General features: G+C 36.9%; 2 protein-coding genes across 2 annotated transcripts in view; both read left to right on the plus strand.

Annotated features, from left to right (window-relative positions):
• On the plus strand, window positions 1–2,458 carry Smp_203580 (uncharacterized protein; the record flags this gene model as incomplete). The annotated part of the gene is made up of 2 exons (XM_018789177.1): window positions 1–12; window positions 2,222–2,458. The coding sequence occupies 2 exons, from the start codon at window positions 1–3 to the stop codon at window positions 2,456–2,458; spliced, it is 249 nt and encodes an 82-aa protein (XP_018654646.1).
• Window positions 2,459–15,517: 13,059 nt separating this feature from the next.
• Window positions 15,518–27,229, plus strand: part of Smp_179610 (putative arf gtpase-activating protein) — a gene marked incomplete at its 5' end in the record, with an annotated part of 24,914 nt that continues 13,202 nt past the window's right edge. Inside the window, 2 exons of the mRNA XM_018789178.1 lie at window positions 15,518–15,585; window positions 23,393–23,540. Of these exons, the coding sequence (XP_018654647.1) occupies window positions 15,518–15,585; window positions 23,393–23,540 (216 nt within the window). The remainder of the gene's footprint in view (window positions 15,586–23,392; window positions 23,541–27,229) is intronic.

Genomic DNA, 27,229 nt, shown 5'->3' on the forward strand with positions numbered 1-27,229 from the left:
ATGGAAATGAAGGTAAGTTTAAAGCTAGTGTAAATTTATGTTTCTTTTTTTTCTTCCGATCTAACATTTATTTTATATGTAGTTACAGAAAACCTGTTATTATTTAATAGTAATGGCGCAAGACTGGTAGGTCCTGGGTTCGAATCTCGCGAGGCGGGATCGTGGATGCGCACTGCTGAGGAGTCCCATAATAGGACAAAACGGCCATCCAGTGCTTCCAGGTTTTCCATAGTGGTCTAACTTCAATTGACTCATGATTTCAACTATGAAAGTACTGAAATCTCCACAAAACCCCTTCTAATAATAGTTTTTAGTTTGAAAACTGAATAGAAAGTATAAATTATTCTCTCGGTTGGGAAGTGAATATTTTTTATTGTACAATGGTTTACGTCCTTAAAATAACCTTCATTTATAGCCACCAAAATATGATTGTGTAAGCCGGTGAACTTTAGCTATAGAAATATATATTGAATAAAATCAGCACAATCGATTCGTAAAAACCTTATTAAATAAAACAACTATTTTAGGTATTAGTATACAGTTTAGTGTAAATCAAGAAAGGATATTTACAGAATAACTAAACTATCATCAAATAAATCCCAATGACATCTAGCGATTAACTATTTTTCCACAGAATTTTAAAATTAGCTGTCCTTAGTAACCATTAGGAGCAATGGTAATAAATTGTATTGATAAATAACTAGTGAACTGTAGTGACCTTGATGTCATGAATGCTTTTAATCTATTCTGAACCATGATATTATAACAATATTTGACATCCATAAAGTTAGAAGTCTGTTCACATTCATCAGTCTATCCAAATACTCACTCGTGTTTATGAAAATGTCATACTTTGAAATTATTTATTAAAATATATATAGATCAGCAATTCAAATTAATAAATGCTCTCTTGATTTCATATCCCAATATTCTAAAACAAAAAATGACTTGTCATTAGTCTACATGGCTTCTTCAAATAAGGTCTTTCTGTAACTGAATAATTTATTTCTGAAAAGCTTTCATTTGCTAATAGTGTAATTACTAATTAGGCCAACGTAACCTTCACCTATGTAAATGGGAATGATGACTGAAATTGGAAAAATGCACTCGTAAGTTGATTGAAACAAGCAGTTGTAGATTGATCTTATACTAATCAGAGGACGAAATCTGGTTGCTATATGAGTTTCTCTTCAGTCTCCAATAATATGGGTAACCGACTTATAGTGCGTTATTTTACCTTGATTAGTGGTAGACTCATATCACATTTCATTTAACTGGTTCTAAGAAATGTAGTCTGTTTATTGAAGGTTACTCAGATGATACAAATTACATTATATAGCATGAACCAGCACACGATCACTAAGATACATTTATTCAATGTAAAATAAGAAACAGTTTCTACTTATGTGATAATTAAGAGTATTTGAATTATAGTATAAACTAGTAATCCCAGAAACAACGCAGTTTAACCAAGAAGTATTAGATGAACACAAACGAATGTGTTGTATTTGGAATTCAAAATCAAGTAGTCATCAATACAAAAGAATCATTGGTTCATACTAACACCACAACTCACTGTAATTGTATTTCGGTCTGTAAACTCAAAGTTTTGGTATATTATCACTTTATATCTACTAAACCTTGAAACAAATTGCTTTAGCACAGCCTGAAAGTCATATAGACGTCTTAAATATAATAAAAGATTGGACTAGAATGAATAACTACAAGGTTTATTCGAATAGTCTCTGTATCTTGAAATCCACATGGTAACATCTTACTAACGAAAATACGAAATCTACTTAACAACTCTCAGTACCAGATGAAGATTAGTTCTACATAGTCAGTTTGAAATGTGAGCTTTAAACAAGTATTCTTTAAATCTTCAAGATGATAACTTCTGAATGATAGTAAACATGTAAAGAATTTAAGTTGAATAAAAATCTACGGTAAATACTTCTGTACACGATGACTTTACTTAGATTTTTATACGAAAGCTTTCTCATTAGTCAATAAAAAAGAATAGTTTGATTTTACAAAGGTTGCAGTACATTGACTGCATGTGTATAGCATAAGTAGCTTGAGTACTTCTAAATGAACAAACTTTGTTAGCCATTTCTGCTCTAATTCCAATCATAATGTAAATATGTTGAGATAATCCATTTGCATTCAGTTCATTAATCACGTATTAAACTAAATACTTATAAGATTCATCCATTTACAGGTTCAGGTGATTCTTATTTTAGCCTTATCTTTCAAAATGGTGATGAATAGAGTGATTTTGGTTGGAGGTGACTGTAAACTAGATTGTTTAAAACGTAGTCTTATGTGTGATGATCGATGCAAAAGAATGCCTTTCCGTGGAGAGATATGCTACTTAGAATGCAGGAGCACATTATCGGAATGTCTGGATAAACCATGTGCGAAATTTGCTGAGGACTATTATGGAAGATACAGTTAATCAACTGTCATTATTTCTTCTACAAAAAATATATATTCGTTCACTTTTTTTATATTTACGCTAATTCAGTGGTAAAAGAAATTTACTTCACAATATACAGCTAAACATTTTATCTTATCAAATACAGGATCGAAAAATAATTGAAATATTGATGTATCTTCTTTTTGCTGAATATCACTACTTCACTTTACTCGTTGAAAAGTGATAAGTATATTTGCTTTGGCTGGTAAAAGTGAATAATATAAAATCATTTAGATTGATTTTATCGAATCTGTGGTAAAAAGTATAAAAGGTCTAAAAAGGAACCAACAAGCAACTACTCAATTTAATTGGAAATTACTCAGTAATTCTGCACCAATGCTTAAAACAAGGAATAAGCACCGAAAATATGAATAGTTAAAATCAGAGCTTTAAAAAAGCTAGATTTTACTTCAATACCATAACAGAAATGCACAAAATGTAGAATTTTCTGTTTGGCATCAGTATACGTTTTGCATGATAAACGTAAACTACAGAAAAGATAAACTATAGAATACGCGTAAACGCTATATATTTTCGAACTTTCTCATAATGGAACTCTGATGATAAGCGACTGATATTACTTCAGTAACCAAGTTAAAGATAAATTCATACTTTTCGTAATAATTATTCCATTCCCAACATTCTGAACTATTACAAATCAAATGATCGGTGAATGTAAAGCTCATATCACACTGTACGCAGTGTTAGTTAGATAAAAAGCATATTTTATGATCATTCAAACGATTTTCAGATGATAAAAACCCATAAGAAGTCTCGTTAGTCATATACTCGGAAACTGAATGAAATGTTCCCGAGAAAGACAGTTACAAGTGCGATCCGCTGGTTAGATAATTATATTTCTTCACTCTACCATGAGCATTAATTATATAGTCAACACCAGCTTAATCGATGACTAACACTAGGTCTCAAATTCGTTAATTTTAGAGTAACAATCTAGTCCATACAATGAGTTTCAGTATCTGTGTTACATGACTGTTTGTTGTGTAATGTTACAACGTTCAAACACCAAATTTTTTAAGTCAAATTAACCATCCCATTCTAATTGAATCATCATTACAAGCAAATATATCCTTTCATCATCACGGAAATTCTGATTTCTTTTTTGTTTAAAATAGCTTGAATCATAAATAATAACTTGTTGAAATATTATAATTTAAAGACTTAATTACTGCCTTGGTAACGATTTATTTAAATTTCCTCACAAAATATTACGGCTTGGGAACAATGTGTAACCATAACTATTATGAGATTCTGAAGAATGAACGTTCAGATAAATAATTTAGAATATGGAATTACTGAAAACAGTGTTTTATTTTTATATATACACCTATGCTTCCCAGACCGCTTATCTACCACTTAAGTATGGATCAATCATTGTGTCACATAGTTATTCAGCTCTAAAGTTAAGAATAAAATAATATTTGGTCGCTGTAGGAATTCTTAAGCAAACTGTCTAAGTCAAAAGCTCTCATATATATATTTCAAATTCACTTTATTCTGTCAAGATATGTCTTAGTTGAGCTAAAAGGGATTAAAGGGGAGGGAAGAATACTGTTTTTCATATCAATACTATCATATTATGCTTTATAATTATTAGTACAACTTAACTAGAAAGTAAGAAGGTCGACTGATAATTTATTTCGGCCAGAAAGTTTGTTAGTGTTCACTTAAATTTGTTATCTTTCTATTAACTTTTGATAATTGTTGAAACTGAATTGAGAACAGGAAGAACAGAGAATTACACAGTGCGACGAAGATAAAAACTGATGACAGATAGTGATTTCATTCACCTTTCCAAAATAACACCACTACTTTAACCGAATCTACCAATTTATATTATTATTTACTGTCATTTAATGATTTTTCAATGAATGTCATATTTAAATAGGAATGGTGGAATGTAAGAATAGATTATACACTGAATTGATACAAATGAATGCTATACCAGACACATATTTGATATAGAGTGCCATACAGAAGTAGACTATTGCAAAGGTCAAACGATGGCAATCAGAAGTGATTCAAAGGTCAAATGCATTTCATTGGGTCAATTTCCTAAAGATTAAATGGTTTATATATATGAGTATTTCTACATCTCATTCGGTAATCCAATATACACTTTTTTTACTCACACTTGCATTCTCGCCCAAGTGGTCAGTTAGGTGGTTAGCGTATAGCTCTTCGTGTATCAGTTTCATATTTCGGACATCACCCGTCACAAAAATATTATACTGAGAACAACTCACATTTGACTAAAATATGACCTCATGTTTTATCCAATCCGAACAAACAGAAGAGGAATGAACACAGTTTATGTTGATGATGATATAACATCAGTATTACGGAAGACTTTGAATTGTATTTTACTCCGATGCACTGAATTTAAACATAAAAATTCTGTGTACCGAAGAGAAAATCCTGAGCAGATTTATGTAATCTCATCAGAAATGTATTTTACATTAAATCGGCTTGCAGTTACCAAAATATGCAGCAGTGTCACCAAAATGAACTCATGGAACGGCCGACAGTATTACTTACTAGTCCAAGTAAGCTTTTAAATTTTTCTTTAAGTCCACACCTTTTATCAAACATATTACCGCAAGTTCAAAAGTCTTGGTAACACCGATAGACTTGTATAGGAAAATGTTGAAGTATGTAAAGAAACTGATTATGGACAATAAGTTCTGTGCAGTAACTTAGATAGTCGCACAAAACAATGCGGAGGAGTGGTGCTGAATGGATGAATACAAGTAAAAGTTAAACAGAAGTTACGTGAATAATGCTTTCTTCAGCAGATACATTCTCTATTACTGCAACAAAATTGTGATGTCAAATGACTCTGAGTAAAAGGATCCCAAAAAACAATGTTTAGTTAATTTCAACGCAAGAAGATCCATATCAGTTGGCCGGACACCATCAGTATCAACCTACCGTGGTTGTGAACAAATCAGCTTACAGATGATGGGGAAATCGAAAAAAAAACTCAGAAGGTAGATAGGATACTCATCGAGGAAATCATGAAACTGCATCACGAGGTAAGCCCTAGCTTGTAATCCTGAAAGGGAACGGAAAAGCGGAAGACCAAAGAGCACACGGAGTTGGGAATCGGAGGCAGTTATCAAAAGAATGAGTAGCACGCAGAAACAACTTTAATTGGGAGCCTAGAACAGGGTTGGATGGAGAATCCTGGTCGGCCGCCTATGATTAACGAGGGTTGATAGGCGTAAGTTAGCAAGTGAGTCACCAATCAAATAGCTTCAAAGTGAACAGATAACTGTCCAAAGTAATAAAACTTTCAAACAACCAGGAAAACAAGTGAGTATCCTGATGATGGTAGATACAGTCATTCATTCCGAACGAGGTCACTCACTATGACAGCCGTCAGAAATTAAAGCGCTTAGTAGAATAAAAGTTAAAGAGTAACCAATAACTTCAGCAACATCAAGGAGATGGACGCAATTCAGTTATTGTAAACAATACAACGACTGAAAACAAACCAAAGGAGAAACAAAATATGCCTAAATACAATCATTAATGGAGTAAACAGTTCATACGGATATCATTAATCCAAACGATCTATGTGTAAAGTCGCGTCCCATCGGCGTTGGACGGTGATGATGTCACCTCCTGGCTTACATCGAAGCTACACTTCGCAGTGAATACCTGACGTGGGTTGACTTTTCGTGGTACCCAGGTACAGTTGCCACGTTAATGACTGTACAGAACAGACATGACGTGGTTGAAAAAAATGTGGTGGTAAGAATTGTTTGGAGAAACAGGGTACGGCCATCGCTACATAGGCCATCCCAAAGCGTAAAGTCAGTTAACCTGCGTTAGTCCTCCCCCACCATGACGACGTTCGATAGACTATCAAACGATCAGTGGTCTTTCGTCTAACCTATGTATAGTTTAGCCTGATAGATTATTTGGTTAGAGATAATAACATTTCATTGGCCCTACAAATATATGGGAAAACAAGGGAGGGGACACAGGAAAAGATGCAGATATGGGGATTTTCTCACATACACTCACAGGAATATATAAGATAGATTCAACACTTGCTTATACTCAGTCTTCACGTTACTATATAGGTAGGTCTCCAGTGATTGGAAATATATAGTTTAGTCTGTAGACACAATCTAAAGATGTCGTTTTATTGTGTTTACTCACCAAACGACTGCAAATACAGTGGCACTCTCATAATCCTCCTCGACTTTATGATAAAACACCATGTGAGTTTTAAATGTTCTTCGCGACTATTAGTGTTTCCACACTGCGTGCTCACTGATTCAACGACCCTCTTTTTCTCTTGTTATTTTTGCTTCCTGGTTTTTTCACATAACTCTCCTCTTACTCCCCTGCACATAATGTACTTTCAGGCTAGATGCAAGTCTAAAAAGGCCGAACGTTACGTACGTCATCTACCAATCATGGAACATAGGATCTTCTTGAGAAATTATTGCTCACTGACAGTGTTGTGAATATTTTGACCCTGTAAAGCATTTCAGTCCACTTTAGTGACAACAGAATCGCTAGACATTTTGGTGTTGAGCTTCAGAGTTAGCATTATAATTTAGGATTGCAATGTAAGTGGTAATTAAACAAACCCACTAACCCGAAGTGCTCTACAAGTCCATTTGGAAACAGTGTTCAGCTATGGAGCAATTTGAATGGGAGTAAACTATACTGAAAATGTTAGAAAGTTCAAATGACTCTGAATGCCATACTGTTCAATTATGGATGTGTTTCTTGTGATAGTAATGATCTATTTTAAATAACCATAAGTTACATGAGGCATGACGATTCACAAGCAAGATCAAATTGTTACAGATGTTGCGCTACTCATATAGGCAGACTCATTTACCAATTTTTCTAGCATTTTATAACGAAAAGTGCCCTGTAGAAGCAAGATAATATGTCGATGCATAAATGAGTGGTTGTTGGATTAAACCTGAATTGTGCACTTTATAAGATGATGCGTCATATGGATGCTGCGTTACAACGATGAACTGTTAGTAGTTGGTGCTTTAGGCATCACGCTGTTTGCAAAACATGCGAAATTGCGCATATATTTTGATGTTTCTTGCCAGTGGTCTGCAGTTAGCTGTTATAATGGCCTTTATTATAGAAAGAATCTCTGTCAAAAGTACGGAGGTCTTTGGAGTCACCCTGAGCAGCCAATAAAGGGGAAATAAAAGTGAACAAAGGGGAGGTAAAGGGAAAAATTCGTTAGAACATAAGAGGAAGATAATGGGGAAACGCGCCAAAAGTTTCTTCGTTCACCTGTCATGTAAAAATAATGTGAAATTTTTCTTTTCTGTCTTTCTGTGTTTGAAATGTCACCAAACTGTCTACTTCTCACGTAAATTCACGCTGAAGTGTCTACTTTTCGCAGAATTATAAGCTTAGTTATCCACCTTTTCCCATTCCAAATGTCTCCTACGTTCGCCTTTATTTCCACTACAAAACACACGACGACTCCAATGAATCACATTAAGAAATAAAACACAGTTGAAGACGTTTATTAACAAGAAATCACATCGTTGTTACAAACGAGATCAGTAACAGACAGATGCTCAAGCAATTATGGTTACGCATCTTTGTTATAAGTGCAAAGATCCAATGTCATTTACGAATATTTGATAAAGAAGTTACAGGTAATGGGTTATTAGTTGAGAATATGTTTCAAATGATAAGTGCTTATGAAATGAAACTGGCTCTTACAACGTAAACTTCATCAACCTAAGAGTTTGTCATGCAGGTTAGAAATTCAGCGCATGGTAAAAAAGGCTTTTATGAAAAATTAACTTGAACATGGAAATGCATTTCAATGATAACGCCTTCTTTATATTGAAGTATTATTATTATGGACCAAAATAATCTTCCTGTGAATTCTCGGATTTAATGAACTCAAAAATGTACAATGATGTCTAACTGCCATAGTTTGTAAAACAACTGTCGACCTCAAGTAATTTTCGTTAGTATTGAATACTGCAGTTGTGAAATGTTATCTCTTTAAATTAGTAGACTTATGTTCTGGTTATTTTCCGCCACACTTTTCAGTTTTGTCGCTCATGTCATTAAAATACCTTTGCATCACGATGTCATACAGTTCGGAAAGTTATTTTTCATTGACGTATGACGAGAAGAAATGCAATGTTGGTGAGCCTTATGATTAGAAAGAAAGGTTTTTACCTCGTATGTTGCCATGAAACATGCACTCTTGGAGTGCTCTTTTCGATGAAGTGCCAAGTACTGTGAAATGGCTAAAAGATTCGGGTGTCAAGACGCACGATAAGATATAGAGCATGGACGTCTTAGGATTATCAACAATTAACCGAGTGACAATGGTCATCTGGAATGTGAATTATTAATCTTCATGTCTTCTTGCTAAACACATGCATCTAACACTCGCAGCTCCTCCTCAGGGGACAAAAGGAAATGACAAACTTTCTAGTCCAATACCAAGTTTTCGTGGATGTTCACGACCATCACACTTAGGCATCAGCTGCATAATGTTAGCAGTGAAGTCTGATATAGCTGATGATGTGTTCTGCAGAACAGCATGTAGTTTGTCGAATCTTAAGCATTAAATGAAATCCGAAATATGACTCACTCGGCCTCCAACTCTCTGCCTACCCGCGTTAACTTGGACGCTGAAGGGGAGGCATTCCATTGTGTCAAACTTGTTCATGACAAACTCTTAGGTTGATGAAGTTTACGTTGTAAGAGCCAGTTTCATTTCATAAGCACTTATCATTTGAAACATATTCTCAACTAATAACCCATTACCTGTAACTTCTTTATCAAATATTCGTAAATGACATTGGATCTTTGCACTTATAACAAAGATGCGTAACCATAATTGCTTGAGCATCTGTCTGTTACTGATCTCGTTGTAAACAATGATGTAATTTCTTGTAAATAAACGTTGATGATACCACAGGTATTGTAGTTTGACAACATTTTACCAATAACACCTTCTATAATCGAACCGCGCCCACTCTGTTAAATCAAAAGTCAGAAGCGAGGAGGTTGGAAAATATATTTGATGGGTTATCAATATACCGAGAAGTGATTCATCTAATCTGGCTAATGATCGCAGGAGACGTTCAGCACGTCATTTCAAATCGTGATCTGCTGCGGATGCATGACCGAGAGTCTTCAACTAGGGGAGTCCATTAAAACTAATGTGGTCAGCATCCAATGTCGAAAACTTACAGAGCTATTGATTTCGGGGATTTATTTACAGCTACAGTACAAATGAGTCCTCATGAATTTGATTATGCTAATTCTAACACACTTCGACGTTTACATTTAGTCCTATCACTCATTAGCAGGTGAAAAGCTCGCATATAGAGACCATGTGTATCAATACATGTCTTGTAAACTACGCGACATGGCACCTTACTTAACTAAAAGACTGCCCACAGTAGCAAGGACTCTGTCCCATAGATGTTAGTATAGTGTCAGGCCTCCGAAAACAAGTGCCAGAAGGATCATAGTAAGCAACCCTAACTACTCCGAGATAACAAATGTTCCTGGTGACACTAAGGAAAACCTTGATTTTCCGCCTTTAAGTAGACGACATAGCACAGGAAAACAACTGTGAGATCGAAGTTTCAGACACCTTGTGATTGAGAAAAAGGCAATCAATCAGTGATACTGAGAATATTCTGTAGGGCTAGTGAAATGTCACTGAACCCTAGCCAAATCATCCGGCAGTTGGGTCACTGAATATCGAACAGATCATCGATCCCCGTCAAGGTGAAGGACAATCAACACCCATCAGTTAATCATACGCCATGGACTGGCCCATGAGGCAGTGGTTTTACTTTCGCTTGTATCTACTTTAACTAATATACTCCTGTAATAACATCCTTTGTGTTGTACAGTTTTCAGAGCATCCATGGTCCCTTGTTACGTCGATTGGGCGATCCACGTAAGGTGCTGGTCGCGAGGTGTGACGTCGAAGTTAGCTTGTTCGTTACACCGTTCCTTACTCGAGTAGGCCTCCAATCATTCGGCATAGATCATCAACGTTGATGGTCTACAATTCTTTTACGCTCGCTACTCAGATTCATGTTCTCAACTTTATTCTGGATTCACTATTTTACTGAGATAGCTTTAAAGATACCAACTCGAGTTTTAAAATTACGACCTAATGGCTGATAGTAGATGAAAAAATTAAGATACTTAAGAACCACAAACTGGTGTTTCTCCAGGCCACTCGATTTTAAGACACCATCAATTTTAGTAAACAGCCTTCCTCATTCTTACTTCTATCTCCCTCCATCATTTGAACCCATTCCACCTCGTCACATATCACAACTCATTGTTTTTATTATTGTATTTCCTTGTCGAAAGGATCTAACCAGATTTTGTTCCAGAATCAGCAGCCAGTAAGAGTTTTATCTACAGATTCCCCATACATACATGTTCCGCTTCAAACCATCAAGCACTGTTGTGAGTTGATATCCAAATGCCTTGTTGTCGGTTGCTTCCCTTCTTCACCAAGTCGTTAATACAAAAGATATGAAGCTTCTAACACCTGAAACAAGTCTGACGAACGCGTATATCAGGAGCCCTTTGTGTGCACTTTCCAGTTACTAAAAACTACTTAAACGAAATTATTCGGAAAATACATAGCAAAAACTCAATTTTGATACATGAAAGCGGGTTTCGAAAATGATGTGCGTTTCCCAAATTCAAAAAGACGACGCAATGGCACTTTTGAAACACACAATAAAAACTGTACTCAAAGTGAAACGATAATAAGTAAATTCGATTATACACCTAATGGTATATCTCAACGATGAAGTAATTAAACTGTGTCACAGAGCATCATTCTGAAAGCTATTCGTTGACCTTGCGGTGACCTACTTTTATGACAAGAACGCGATTGGTGTAATGGAAAAAATTAGTGCGATAACCAATTGTACCGGTGATTGTTTTACCATACATGTTTGTTTAACTGTACAAAAACACTTTTCTTTCCGGTGCCTGTGACCTTGCACGGACGCGCTTACGCTCCGCCGTTTTGCCTGTAACTTTGGACCGTCTCGGTATTCTTTCGAAACCACGAGATGGCTAACAAATATATCTTATATGGACCATTAACAGCCTTCTGGATTTTGGCCTACCGAGGGAAACAAGTCGATACCTAGCACGAAGATTTCATGTATTGGTGATCATAGTCAACCGCTATTCGACGCGATCTATAGCCTAAATAATCTTCGCCATCCACCCTGACACCCAGAAGATCTAATAATTTTTGCTGCGGAATCCCAAACTTTCATATCCATTACTCTTCTTCGTAGAGTGATGTACTTTAAACAGCACCACGCGTTTCGTTTTCACGGTCCCTGGGCTTAATTCGGCTCCTATACGGATAGTGATACAGTGGAATTTCAGAAACCCGTATTAAAGCCCACAAGATCTGCACTTGATTAGCCTTCTTTTTGTTGTAGTTCAAAGCTTTACAGTTACAAGTAAAGTTAATACTTTAGAAAAATCATTTCTGTCAATCATCTACCAACCGTTGTTCACTTAAATGGGTTACTGAAGACCTATTATAAACATAAACTACATGGATTTTCTTACGTATCTCTGTTGGTTGTGAACATATTGCTAGTCAAACATTTTCGACGAATAGCCTGTTAAAATTATTATCATTGTTTATTCATTTTAACTTTCTTGGGGCTAGTTATCGCTTTATCAACAGTTTCAGAATGCAATGAAGTCCATATGTAAGGTATTTGCTAATTGTTACGCTCAGAGAAAGTGTGATCGATTTTAATCATATGAAAATCGTAGTTCACCGCTTCATAGTTCATAATCTGCTTAATAGTCTTGTGTATCTTAAAAATGTATGAACTCATCTCGTCTAAATAACGACAACCTTGTATTGTTGTGTTCAAATAAAAGTTTTCTGATTATCACATGTTGATCATTTATAGTTATACAAAGATCAAGTAAAAGTAATACTTGAAAGCTTCAAAGTCCTGTCCTAATTAGTTGATGTTTTAAAAAAAACTAAACAAACTGAGAAAACGTTGCGTGAGGGAATATGTAGTAACATATGCAACTACGATCATAATAATGACTTAGTAACTTATAGTCGCAACAATTCTTACGAAACATATCCATTGGACATAGGGCGACATTCCGAATTATTTGGGATAACTTACTAAGGCTAATAAACGGTCCAATAAGGCAGTTAAATATAAATAAACAAAACAGCTAGAATAACCGATGTTCATACGTTCATACTAAATGAAGTCTGCCATTCCTCTTGAGGTACAGGCTGTCAACCAACTCTGTCTTGAGCTTTTTTCCTTTTGTTGCCTAATGGTATTCATGGTCATTTTGTATCCCTCCGATTTCCGGCGTCTTTTGTTATTTGTCTGTCTCTTTTATTGTCACTTTGAAGATTTCTAGTTGGGGCTTGTCTTCTGATGCAATTTGATGGTTCGCGCAAAGTATGTCTTATCCAACCCCAGCATCTTTTCCTAAATTCTTCCTCTGGCTAATGGATCTGGATTATCTTGTGTGTGTAGCTTTTTATGAATATATGCACTTTTTGATGACTGTGGTGATAGTTCTCCAAGTTTTAGCACCGTAAAATGGAACTTTTTCAACGTTGGTATTGAAAGTTTTGACTTTCTCGTTATGTGATAGTTGTTTTGAGTCCCAGACATTCTCCAATTATAAGAATGTTGCCCTTGCCTAACAAATTCTTGCCTTGGCGCTTCCATTAGACCCTCCTTATTCATTAATGATGCTATCTAGGTACGTGAAAGCTTCCCCGTCATGTGTGATTTGGTTGCTGTTCGTTGTGTTGCATTTCAGGATCTTGCTCTTCCCTCGTATATATTGAAGCTTACTGCTTCAGAAGCCACTGCTACACTGACTGTCTTTATCTGAATTTGTTCCCGTGTAAGAAACAGAACGGCTAAGTCATCTGCCAACTTTGAATCACCCACTTGTGTCCAGGATGTCCACTGTATTCCATGCTTTTCCTGAACTTCGTAGGTCTTCATAATCCAATCAACGCCCAGTAAAGAGAGAAAAGGCTAGAGTGAGCAACTTCGTCTAACACCAGTCCTGATCCGGGATGCATCCATATGCAACCTTTTAATGCAGTCCCTCACAAGATTTCTGCATGATGTTCCATTCAATTGATTGTTCAACAGTGGTTCGCATTGTCGCAATTTGGTCGGCACATGATCTACTCTTGCCAAAGCCAGCTCTTTGATCTCGAAGTTGGGTGTCTTCTGAATCTTACATTCTGTTCTGCAGCACTCTGCCAAAACGTGGCCTAATACTGAGAGTAGTGTGCATAATCCTTTTGTAATTCTCAGACCTAGTAATGTAGTGAACGACTAATTTATTGTTTAATGAACAATCACACGATCGTTCATTAGAATGTGAAAGTCATACATCAAGTGCATTATTTGCACATCTTTGAATTGTCTCTTACAAGCCTCATCGATCCTTATCTCTTCTCTCCATTTCGATCTTCTCAACCTTCTGCTCCCAGACATTTCACCTCCGACTGTTTTTAGATACTACTTATATCTGTGAACATAAGTAGCATACACTAAGATTCTTCTTTGTTATCTTGACGAGGCATACCTCTTTTCAATCTTCTATTATTTGTTCTTCCCCATAAATCCGTTTCAAGAAAACAGAACACAGTTGCAGTTGCTCCTTCATCTAACCTTAGTGCTTCAATTGGTATGTTATTTGGTCCTGCTGCTTTGCCAATACTTGTTTGTCCGACGACTTTGCTATTGTTAGCGGGGTGTCATCCATATGAAGGTCTGCGTATACTTCTTCCAAGCCCGTTAATTTTGGCGGCGTGGGTCTATTTAAAGGATCTTCAAAGTGATCTACCCACCGGTCCCACTATTCTCGGTTCTCGGTGATTGGTTTTTTTCTTTGTTCCTGACTGATCGCTTTGGTCTATATCTTCCTTCAAACTTCTTGGTTGTATCACATAGTTCTCTCATGTTTAATTCTGTTGCATCTTTCCTCACTGTATTTCTCAGGTCTATATATTTCCGCTTGTTAGCCCTAGTTCCTTTCTTCATTTGTTTGTTTGCCTGTTTATTTTCATTCCGTACCTTGGTTTTCACCGTTTTTGTTCGCCTGTTTTTGACCAGTGCCTTACCATTTCCCCTTTCTTGGAACTTTTTTAGTCTGTTTACGGAGATCTTTCATTTACGTTGGGGGCCAGCACCCCCTGAAATGTCGAGTTTGTTGCTTCTTTAGTCCCTTTCCGGTTTTCCTCCTTAGCTATTTTCGCTTTTTCTGGTAGATCGTGTATGACTAATAATTTGCTACTGAGTCTGTTAGCATCTACAGCTATTTGAAGGACTCTCACGGTCCTCCATTTTGTTGGAACACCCCATGTTCCTATGTTTACCGTTGCCCCAGGTTTCAAAAGGGGCATTGGTGTCGCGGATTCCGTAGACTTTCGGCTTTCACCATGAGGGGTCATAACTTTTCTATTTGAAAAGCCTCCAACTCCCAGGGCAGAGTTTAAATGATTTAAATAATGTTTATGGCAAATGTTTTTCTTTGACGAGACTCTTTTTTTGACCTGGGTTTGTTAACCCTACACACAATTCTCACTTACTCGAGTTTTGTGTCGGCTCTAGATGTATCTTATATGTATATTTCGCTAGTAAATTTTGTGATTTGGTAGTGCATATTCTAAAGCACGTTACTGTAGTTGCAATACAGAACATGAAGATATATCGTTTAACACCAATGCTTTATGTGGTAAAATTGTGTAGAGAAATTTTAATAATGAAATTTATATCTTTCACATAAATCTTTCCAGTCGTTTTTCTTTATATTTCATACGTTTCTGGACGGATCATATCCCTCTTCCTCTGTAAATCCAAATCTTTCGTTCAGTCTAGTGCTAAAAAAGGTGGATTAGGGGCATCAAAGGTGAAAGCTGATTTTTCTGCCATCGTTTCGGCTGCCGAACATGCTGATGTTGAAATGAAAGGTCAGATTCTCTCAACTAACCAGGACTTAGAAGATAATGAGAAACGTAATGAAGAACGGCTGTAAGTGTTGCTTAATAAAATATCTAGCTATATATATTTAAAAAAGACGTTGAGCACGCCATTCCAAACCGTCATCTGGTGCGGATGCATAACTGTGCTCCTTCACCTAGGTGATTTCATTAGAACGATTGTGGTCGGCATCCAATGTCGAATACTTACAGAGCTATTGATTTTAGTGATTTATGTACAGCTACATCACCATTTGTTTGGGGAGTCTGTTATAATTGCTTTTCTACCTGAGGCTGGATTGATGAACTCTAATACATTTCAGAGATCTGTCATTTATTTATTATTGCTTAAAAATGTATGTCTTTAGCTGCTTGCATCGGTTTCATTCACTTGAGTATTGGCGTATACCATGCAAGGGAAATCGTTTTGCACAGTCATCGTGACTGACTTTCAACGCCTCTTGCATTGAACATAAAGTAAATTACTGCTAACCCAGTCGTCGCGTTCCATTTCATCCTCGGTTGGAAGGAAACAAGTCGGTTTGCTAAATTTAGGTTTGCTTAGGACAATTAGCAGAGTAAGTGTACACAAAATCGTTCTGCCAAATCCGAGAAAAGAATTAAAAACTTGACATCAAAAAAGACTAGTGTAGTTAGATGTCCAAGCTGCACCTAATAAGTGCTCATAATGATCTAAAACTGCTTATTTGTATTGGGACGCTTTTGCGAATAAGTTAATAGTTTCATACTAGGTTGACGAACTGATTTAATTCCGTTCAGCTATCCTGTGGCCGAACTATTTGAGGCGTTGGATTCGGGCACTAGTCTGGACGCGGGTCCAGGCTCGAATCCCGCGCCCGACATACTTATGGCCAGCTTAGTGGTCTATCGGTTAAAGGCTCCGGCCCGAGACTGGTAGGTCCTGGGTTCGAATCTCGTGAGTGCGGGATCGTGGATGCGCAATACTGAGAAGTCGTATAATAGGATGGAACGGCCGTCCAGTGCTTCCAGGTTTCCGATGGTGGTCTAGCTTCAATTGACCCATGATTTCAACTATGAAAATACTAAATTCTCCACAAAACCCCCTCTGAAGTAAATTTTAGTGCTCCGTAAACTGCAGCACCTAGGAAAAGACACCTCCTGGTCCGGATATGGTTCATTCTGCTGTATTGAGGGAAGCAGCTTCAATCCTGGCATCACCACTTAGCGTGATGTTTACACACTCGCTAAGCAGAGGCAAACTACCGGAAATTTGGAAGCTGGCTCACATTACACCAATTTTCAAAGGAGGTCGACATAGTGAACCCTCAAGCTACCGACCAGTGGCCCTTCTCTCCATACCTTCTAAAATTATGGAATCTCTAATATATGACGGTATGCAAGAATGCTTATCATCCTTAAAGTTCTTCTCACCTCAACAGCATGGTTTCAGAAAAGGTCATTCTTGTATGACCAACCTGCTGACTGCGGTGGATAGATGGACAACCATCCTTGATCGCAAGTGGAAGGTTGAAGTTATTTACCTGAATTTCTCAAAAGCTTTTGATAGGTTCAACCACGTATATCTTATCAAGAAGCTTAGACTATTGGGCATCAAACCCTCTTTGATTCACTGGCTCACCTAATATCTAGAAAACCGACATTTCAAGGTCAGGGTTAACTTCACTCTCTCTCAGGCTATGGAATGTCCTAGTGGAGTCCCTCAGGGTTCAATACTAGGACCTCTTCTCTTCTTGATTTACATTAACGATCTTCCTCAACAAGTTTCATCGGACTTATTGCTTTTTGCTGATGCTGTGAAACTTTGGAGAGAGATACGTAACCAAGAGGATATACTAGTACTTCAGGAGGATCTGACCCGACTTCAAAGTTGGGCAGACGACAACGGACTTACCTTCAACACTTCAAAGTGCAAAGTAGTCCATCTGAGACATGTTGCAGACTATAGTTACAACTTAGGTGACTCCTCTCTAGAAGTTTCCCAAGTCCAAAAAGATTTAGGAGTGTTGGTACCCTACGACCTGAAGTCGTATGCGAACTGTGGCAAAAACGCCTTTCAAGCAAACCTTGCACTGGTAACATTGAAGCGCATTTTTGACCAGTTTGACGGTAGAACCTTCCACATAATCTTCAACATTTTTATTCGTCCCCATTTGGAGTACGGAAACATAGTATTTCCTCCCTTTCTCCAAAAGGATAAGGACACTCTGGAACGTATCCAACGGCGAGCTACGAAATCAGTTCGGGGACTCAAATTCAAACCTTACGAAGAGCGCCTCCAATCACTTAACCTTTACCCGTTAGAGTACAGGCGTCTTAGGGGTGACCTTATGACTTACAGTATACTTAACACTTCTGGTCATCCCCTTAAACATCTTCTTAAGCTTAGTCACAACACTAACCTAAGAGGTAACACCCAGAAACTGGAGACCCAACATAGCAGAACAGACTGCAGACACAACTTCTACTCCGTAAGAGTTGTCAAATGCTGGAAATCGCTGCCTACTGAGATAGTTCAAGCGACTTCCCAAAAGTCATTTAAGAGGAAACTTGACTTATTCTTAAGGACTAAGGATAACATATTATTATGATTTACCAAATTCTTTTTTTCCTCTATTATCGTTAATATACCTAGGTTTTTGCCTGGGGGTATTGGTGATTCACTGCTACTGGACACGGAAGCCCATTAAGCGAAAGCTTCTTCTATTCCGTCCTCAACCATTTGAACCGTTTGATATTAGATAGTGGAGACGGCGCGTTATTTCAAGTGCGCGTCACATTAGTCCACGTATACTGTTTCGTTCTGCTGTGGGACGAAATGGTTTCTGTACCACCAACAAAACACGAAATAGTTACAATTTTGAACAAACTGAAGTCTTTGCCGTGCAACAAGGTACTTTCAGTCACTACTTCATGGTATTTTGTCCAGCAATGCTTCGACTGTGGTGCTACAAATCCAACATGGGCCAGTGTTACCTACGGTGTTTTTCTTTGTATTGACTGTTCAGCAGTCCACCGTTCACTTGGAGTTCACCTAAGCTTCATTCGATCGACGCAGCTAGATACTAACTGGACCTGGGTTCAGTTACGCGCAATGCAAGTTGGTGGCAATCAAAATGCGGTAAACATGAGTCTCCTACTATTATTTTGTAGCTTACGTTCTTCTCTCAAAATAATTGTCGTTCCTTGGATGCGCAGGAAAAATACCAAAGTCGTGCTTCCCAGCTGTACCGTTCTAAGCTGGAAAAGCTTGCTATTGACGCTGTTAAAACTCATGGTAACAAGGTAACTAGTCACTACCTGTCTTAGTTTCCACAGTTGGTCCTGGAACTCGATGAAGGGAAATCTAAACGTGGACAGGTGGCCGACTTTTTTGAGGAGCATACTGAAAGCGGTACAACTGACATCAGAAAGGAAGGACCTGTGACATTAACAACAAGTGAGTTGTGTACGTTTTTGTAAATTGCATAATTGTACTGATCGGTAACGAAAATATGGATTATTTATCACTAATGTTGATACTTTGCTTTATGTCAGAAATATATAGAGTCTCATATCTTAATTAGCGACTCGGAATCTCATTTGCTTATCCTAAATTTCACCCCTGAATGCCCTGGTACTGCCGAGAGTAGGGAGGGCACGCCCTCTCTCGAAATACTCCCACACGGTCACGCGTATACAGCCTCTGCCAGGGAAGTCCTACTCACTGCCTTCTCGTGCCATTACTGTTGTTTACGAAATTGAGAGGACGAAAAGCGAATGTCCGGAGCTTTAACCGGGTTGGTGGACACGGAGAGTCTACCTAAGGGAGTTGGCGAACCCGGATTCTAAACCAATGGTGCACATAGGCTCCCGCATCCTAAGGGAACAAATGGCGTATGAAACAACTATCAGTCACCGGCTACCATGGGACTGCATCTCCGTACGATGCTCCACTGCCTTGTGGATTAGACCTTCAGGTCACAAAAGCAAATTTAAATGACAATTTTTTGTGTGGCGCATATATATCTGGTGCCCCCTTGTACCAATATTCATGCGTCCAAATAAATGAATAAAAAACAAATCTGACAGTTTCAGATTATATTTCAACCTTTTGTTTATTGGAAATGAGTTAATAAAGTTTCTCAAATGAAGAATATCAAAAGGTTACGACGATGCGTTTCAATGTCACCAGCACCTTTCAAGCATCAGTACATAAACATATAGAAGACGAGAGTATTGAGTTCATTAGTTTTGGATTTTTCATATTTCAACTCATCCTTTGTAATATATGTTAAACATGAACCAGATTCTTTACTCCACTCACAAATCTCATCAATTACGAAAAGACTGATTTGCCTTGTGTTAACACAAAAACGTCGTTAAAACCAAATTGTAAGTATTCCCACAATGTTTTTTTTTTCAAAAATAAGCAATTGTTCATCAAAATTCCTAAATTAGTTAAACATAAAATCACGTTAATTTGTAAAACTGGGTTGGCCCCCTAATAGCCGTTTTCTTGAGTGTAGGTCCAGTTTTACATATGATACAAAACTGGTCTAGTTACACTAGCATGTTTATTCATGTACTAAGATGATTACAGACTTTTAAAAATGACGAAATGGGAAACTGAAGCTGCTGTAATGTGGAATAGCTCTTGAGTGTTCCATACCAATAATAGCGCAAAATGAGGACTAATTTCAGGATAAAAGGTATTACTAACCATAGTCAAAAAATAAACAAATTAAAGAACACAAAATGTTAGATACATAAAATGTTTCGAAGATATGTAAGTATAGACTACACCCATCTGTTCTTCTGCAGGGTGCTATCATTTATGTTTGTTAAAGTTTCTAACTACTAACTATGTTTATCTTGGGAGCTCATTATCCGCAAACATTTGTAATCAGTCAGAGAGACAAAATCATAAAGAAAAATCTTATAAAAGGAGTAGTAGAAAAGAGTAGACATAGAAAATATGATTTCGGGAAGGAGGATTATTTCTTAGGATAAAAAAGCTTTGGGCGATCTCAAAATCAAGATCTTAAGGAAGAATGAATGTATCCTCCCCACTGTAGCCGATTCTTAACTATCTTACCCAATGCCATTAGCCATGATAATCTCACCGCCTTCAACTAGGTAGTCTACACCTACCTACACAGCTCGGTCCAACAGTTGGTGACTATGTGGACTGATGCCTCGTTATGTTCTAGTCATCACGAGGTTTCTTCACTTTACTGTTCTATAGCTAGTCAGCTGCACGTCCAGAATGTTATATTGTGCCAACAAGCGTTAAGCCAACCATGGTAATTTTTATTCTGTAGATCCGGATCATACACCTGCCATCTTGGGCTCTATATTCTCAAACTTTACATGGTTACATTATAATATACCCTGAGGTCTTCAAAACTTTCTTGTTCAGGATTTAATGACTGCATAAACGTAAGCCTGGACAACAAGCAATCAGAATAAGTTAAATGCGTTCATTTATTTCAGAATCCGACTACTGTCTCCATCAGTTGAATCAGTGTTCTTGATATATTACTTTCCTTTATTTCGGATTAATCGCAACCTACTAAACTTAGCACAATGGAGTTTGAAATCAATATAGCATTCCTGTTGTTGAGGGTTATCAGCCTACCGGCCGGTAGCTGAGTTGGGAGTTGCATTCCGCGACGTATCACGTCTCCCAGTTCATCCACGCTTGTAAGACGTGGACATATCTCTGAAGTAATTGTCAGTCTGAACCATGTTGAGGGATACAGACTTCCGTATAGGGCCGCACGTAATACCTAAAATCATTTGTTTAAGGGATTGTATGACGTGAGACAAACTTTTTTATAGTGGTGCGATTGGGACAGTTCCTCATGGTTTCTTGAATCCCGAACTCAGTACTACTTCCAACTTAATTTTTAGATTTAAATTGTCAACTCTATATTTGAAGGTGGTGCAGGAAAGTTGGTAAAGAATTCAAACGTTTCATGGGGAAACTAAAAATTGATCTCATGATATTTAGACTCCACAAACACTCCTCGACTATCTGTACTAAAAAGACTGTCTCTTCTTTAGGAAGGGAAAAAGCTGGATTATCGTCGATTGTCGTACAGTAATAAAAGTATGACTTCAGAGTTTAATGATTTGCCGTTTGAAAATAGTTGCGCAATATTTTGTTGCACTAGTTGAACACCTAACTTCATTCTCTTATCATTAACCACCTATGTTTGGTTTATAATTCGAATGCTATAAAAGTGAAGTTCTGATATTTAGCACGTGTTCTAATCGAGAAGTGTTTTTGCGAATTAAGAGCCCATGTTTGTAGACACGACAAACTTCCTATTATATTGAAGGTATTCAATATCTCAGCAATATAAAATGTTTTTTAGGGGTGTCGATATTTTCTTTTGATTCTTTTCTGCTCATCAGGAATCATCGACTTCTCATATTTATTCTGCTGAATGACGACCGCTGATTGTAGTTGAAGAAAAGCTCTGGAATAAAATAAACTCGTTTCTTTTTCTATAAATCTTGTTTTGTCGCTTTGGAAAAGCTCGTCAAGGTAACAGTGTATGATAATTTCCGTATTCTTCAACCAACATTTTACTCCATTGGATAAAGAATACTATTCTACAACTCTTGAACGATCCTTATAGTTGACTTCATTTTACTGGAAACCATGACGAAGATTTTTACTATATTTACTTCTGTTGGACGCTTGTAACTATTTATATAGACGCTTTTTAGGACGCCTAAACCAATGGTCAACGTTAATATGAGTGCTGGTTATGGAGGTATTGACATCCTAAAAAACGTTTTACAACAAATATTTAGCTGTTCCAAACTATATGATTATTTTTAAGGTGTATTTATCAACTCCGTTCTTAATAGTAAAGCGCTGAATAAGTTCATCCCTGACAAGATTTACTTTAATTTTTAACGACTGTTTTTGTAAACCTTCATTTTTTGGCTACTTGATTATCTTGTTGATGTTCCTATATATATTAAATTCAGAGAAAGTATGACCTAGTGATATTGTTTACTAAGATCTGTGAGTCCTATTTCATACAAATTAGTGGAATTAACTCATCTATTTACAATAAGTACAATTACTTGCACTTTATTAGTACCTGGCTGGCTGGGCTAATGGAATCCTTAAAAGACAGGTTTTGGTTTTTGGTGAAGATAATACCATCTAATCAATCTTATGTGTCATTCGATACCGTTCTGATAACTATTCGTCGGCTTTACTAATCTTTGCCATCCACCCTGACACCCAGCAGATCTAATAATTGTTTGCTGTGGAAATCCCAGACTTTCATATCCATTACTTTTCTTCGTAGAGTGATGTACTTTAAACAGCACCACGCGTTTCGTTTTCACGGTCCCTAGGCTTAATTCGGCTCCTGTACTGATAATGATACAGTAAAATGTTGTATTATTCCCTATTATTGCACTGTTTGATCAAAGTAGTGTATAGAAGCATTCTTATATACTATGCGGATGAATTGGAAACATGAGTATTATTCTAATTTATTTCAATCTGTTGAATAGTTCTACAGAATTACGGTAAAATGACCTGAAAAGTGCAGACTTCTGCGTTTTTTATACATGAGTTTCGGCTCGTGCAATCGAAAACAGAATAACGAGATATATTAATTTCTCAGAAGTTATAAACAGGTTTAATTTATCTGATATTTAGTCACCTTTACAATATGGTTTTGTGATCCTTGTTTCCTGTGTTGAAAGTCTGTTCACCAATTCTAATTCTCTTTTAGACTACTGTTGTATAGTTGTCAAACAAATAAACTATTGTTTTTAAATAAATTCACTGCAACTGGCTATAGCCAGTTTTTAAACCTTAAAATCATGTTCAAACGAAACAGCTTAATACAATTTTCATATTTAATAGAAATGACTCTGGAACAGTCAGTTGGGCCTACTGTTGATAATCTATTCAATTCTCCTGTATCCGAATCTGGTCCCACAAAAATGCCTTCTGTAATTGGAACTAGAAAACCGAATACTACACGGGTAATTTCACCATAATACATGACTATGAATAACTTATCTGATTGTAAATACAGACTAGTAAAAATTGTATTTTAAAACAAAAGTGTATATGATAGCAGTCAGTTTATTCACCAACTACACACCTGAATCTTCCAGCTGCTTATTGAATGAAATTAAAAATTGGTCTGTAACAAAAGTACATCTGCCGTCCTCTTGTTCTCACGAGTTTCACCAGCAGGTTATTGTCATCCATTTTGTTTCATCAAGTAACACTAGCCTTTTTCATTGTACGCCTTGATTATCAAGCTGTTTGGTGTATGAATCAATAAATGGACGGAAATAAAGACAAAATGTATTGAATTCTACTACCAGTCAAAACTAAACAATGTATTATCAAGAATTCAGTCTCACTATTTACCTACCGAATTTTCTCTCTCCACAGTTCACAAGAGCCAGAATTTCTTCAGCATTTATTTATGTTTGCAATATAACAAATGTTTATACATTAATTCTTAAATTGTCATTTCATAAGTTTCATTTCATCATACTGGCTGTATAACATTTTGCGGTCATATCTATATTACTCCAAAACAGTAACTTTGCTTCTTTCAAGTTGGTCCTTTAACATTTATTAGATCCGTGCTTAGGTATTACTCTTTCAAAGTGCACTCAAAAGACAGTACTTAAATTCACTTAAATTTACCTCTAATTCATTTGTTTACAAAATTATTTTGTTCTAATAATTTCGATTTATTATTAACTATGTGCTCCCTTATCGGTTTAATTCAGAATGGTACTCGTCGCAGATTGACCTCAATTAGGGTACCGCAAAACCATAAGATTCTGTACCTGACTCCAGGTGGGATCTGAAATGGACACTGATGGTATTTTATACCTGAACAAAAGGAGTCCTAATAGTGCTTCAACTGAGGTCAATCTGTAACGATGAATACCTTCAGACTAAACTGATTTCCACAAAACCCACTTAAAAATAATGGATTTCCCAACACCCTCCTGCTTAAAACTAGTCGTATCTGAACTTTTGTAGGTTGAACCTTAATCGTTTTACTGTTCGTCCTTTCCTATTGTTCCACTTCCGTTCTATCCATTCATTTTAGAAATTCTTCAAATTGCCTAATTAAATCCTAACTCATAACATTGGGTGCACCACCCACAATTTTTAAATATCTCCCTGACATGGAGTAGTGGTTAAACATTGAGTTTTCAAAACTCCATACTAAAGCCCCCAAGATCTGCACTTGATTAGCCTTCTTTTTGTTGTAGTTCAAAGCTTTACAGTTACAAGTAAAGTTAATACTTTAGAAAAATCATTTCTGTCAATCATCTACCAACCGTTGTTCACTTAAATGGGTTACTGAAGACCTATTATAAACATAAACTACATGGATTTTCTTACGTATCTCTGTTGGTTGTGAACATATTGCTAGTCAAACATTTTCGACGAATAGCCTGTTAAAATTATTATCATTGTTTATTCATTTTAACTTTCTTGGGGCTAGTTATCGCTTTATCAACAGTTTCAGAATGCAATGAAGTCCATATGTAAGGTATTTGCTAATTGTTACGCTCAGAGAAAGTGTGATCGATTTTAATCATATGAAAATCGTAGTTCACCGCTTCATAGTTCATAATCTGCTTAATAGTCTTGTGTATCTTAAAAATGTATGAACTCATCTCGTCTAAATAACGACAACCTTGTATTGTTGTGTTCAAATAAAAGTTTTCTGATTATCACATGTTGATCATTTATAGTTATACAAAGATCAAGTAAAAGTAATACTTGAAAGCTTCAAAGTCCTGTCCTAATTAGTTGATGTTTTAAAAAAAACTAAACAAACTGAGAAAACGTTGCGTGAGGGAATATGTAGTAACATATGCAACTACGATCATAATAATGACTTAGTAACTTATAGTCGCAACAATTCTTACGAAACATATCCATTGGACATAGGGCGACATTCCGAATTATTTGGGATAACTTACTAAGGCTAATAAACGGTCCAATAAGGCAGTTAAATATAAATAAACAAAACAGCTAGAATAACCGATGTTCATACGTTCATACTAAATGAAGTCTGCCATTCCTCTTGAGGTACAGGCTGTCAACCAACTCTGTCTTGAGCTTTTTTCCTTTTGTTGCCTAATGGTATTCATGGTCATTTTGTATCCCTCCGATTTCCGGCGTCTTTTGTTATTTGTCTGTCTCTTTTATTGTCACTTTGAAGATTTCTAGTTGGGGCTTGTCTTCTGATGCAATTTGATGGTTCGCGCAAAGTATGTCTTATCCAACCCCAGCATCTTTTCCTAAATTCTTCCTCTGGCTAATGGATCTGGATTATCTTGTGTGTGTAGCTTTTTATGAATATATGCACTTTTTGATGACTGTGGTGATAGTTCTCCAAGTTTTAGCACCGTAAAATGGAACTTTTTCAACGTTGGTATTGAAAGTTTTGACTTTCTCGTTATGTGATAGTTGTTTTGAGTCCCAGACATTCTCCAATTATAAGAATGTTGCCCTTGCCTAACAAATTCTTGCCTTGGCGCTTCCATTAGACCCTCCTTATTCATTAATGATGCTATCTAGGTACGTGAAAGCTTCCCCGTCATGTGTGATTTGGTTGCTGTTCGTTGTGTTGCATTTCAGGATCTTGCTCTTCCCTCGTATATATTGAAGCTTACTGCTTCAGAAGCCACTGCTACACTGACTGTCTTTATCTGAATTTGTTCCCGTGTAAGAAACAGAACGGCTAAGTCATCTGCCAACTTTGAATCACCCACTTGTGTCCAGGATGTCCACTGTATTCCATGCTTTTCCTGAACTTCGTAGGTCTTCATAATCCAATCAACGCCCAGTAAAGAGAGAAAAGGCTAGAGTGAGCAACTTCGTCTAACACCAGTCCTGATCCGGGATGCATCCATATGCAACCTTTTAATGCAGTCCCTCACAAGATTTCTGCATGATGTTTCATTCAATTGATTGTTCAACAGTGGTTCGCATTGTCGCAATTTGGTCGGCACATGATCTACTCTTGCCAAAGCCAGCTCTTTGATCTCGAAGTTGGGTGTCTTCTGAATCTTACATTCTGTTCTGCAGCACTCTGCCAAAACGTGGCCTAATACTGAGAGTAGTGTGCATAATCCTTTTGTAATTCTCAGACCTAGTAATGTAGTGAACGACTAATTTATTGTTTAATGAACAATCACACGATCGTTCATTAGAATGTGAAAGTCATACATCAAGTGCATTATTTGCACATCTTTGAATTGTCTCTTACAAGCCTCATCGATCCTTATCTCTTCTCTCCATTTCGATCTTCTCAACCTTCTGCTCCCAGACATTTCACCTCCGACTGTTTTTAGATACTACTTATATCTGTGAACATAAGTAGCATACACTAAGATTCTTCTTTGTTATCTTGACGAGGCATACCTCTTTTCAATCTTCTATTATTTGTTCTTCCCCATAAATCCGTTTCAAGAAAACAGAACACAGTTGCAGTTGCTCCTTCATCTAACCTTAGTGCTTCAATTGGTATGTTATTTGGTCCTGCTGCTTTGCCATACTTGTTTGTCCGACGACTTTGCTATTGTTAGCGGGGTGTCATCCATATGAAGGTCTGCGTATACTTCTTCCCAGCCCGTTATTTTTGGCGGCGTGGGTCTATTTAAAGGGGATCTCAAGTGATCTC

Source organism: Schistosoma mansoni, chromosome W (assembly GCF_000237925.1).
Source record: "Schistosoma mansoni strain Puerto Rico chromosome W, complete genome".
Taxonomy (NCBI): domain Eukaryota; kingdom Metazoa; phylum Platyhelminthes; class Trematoda; order Strigeidida; family Schistosomatidae; genus Schistosoma; species Schistosoma mansoni.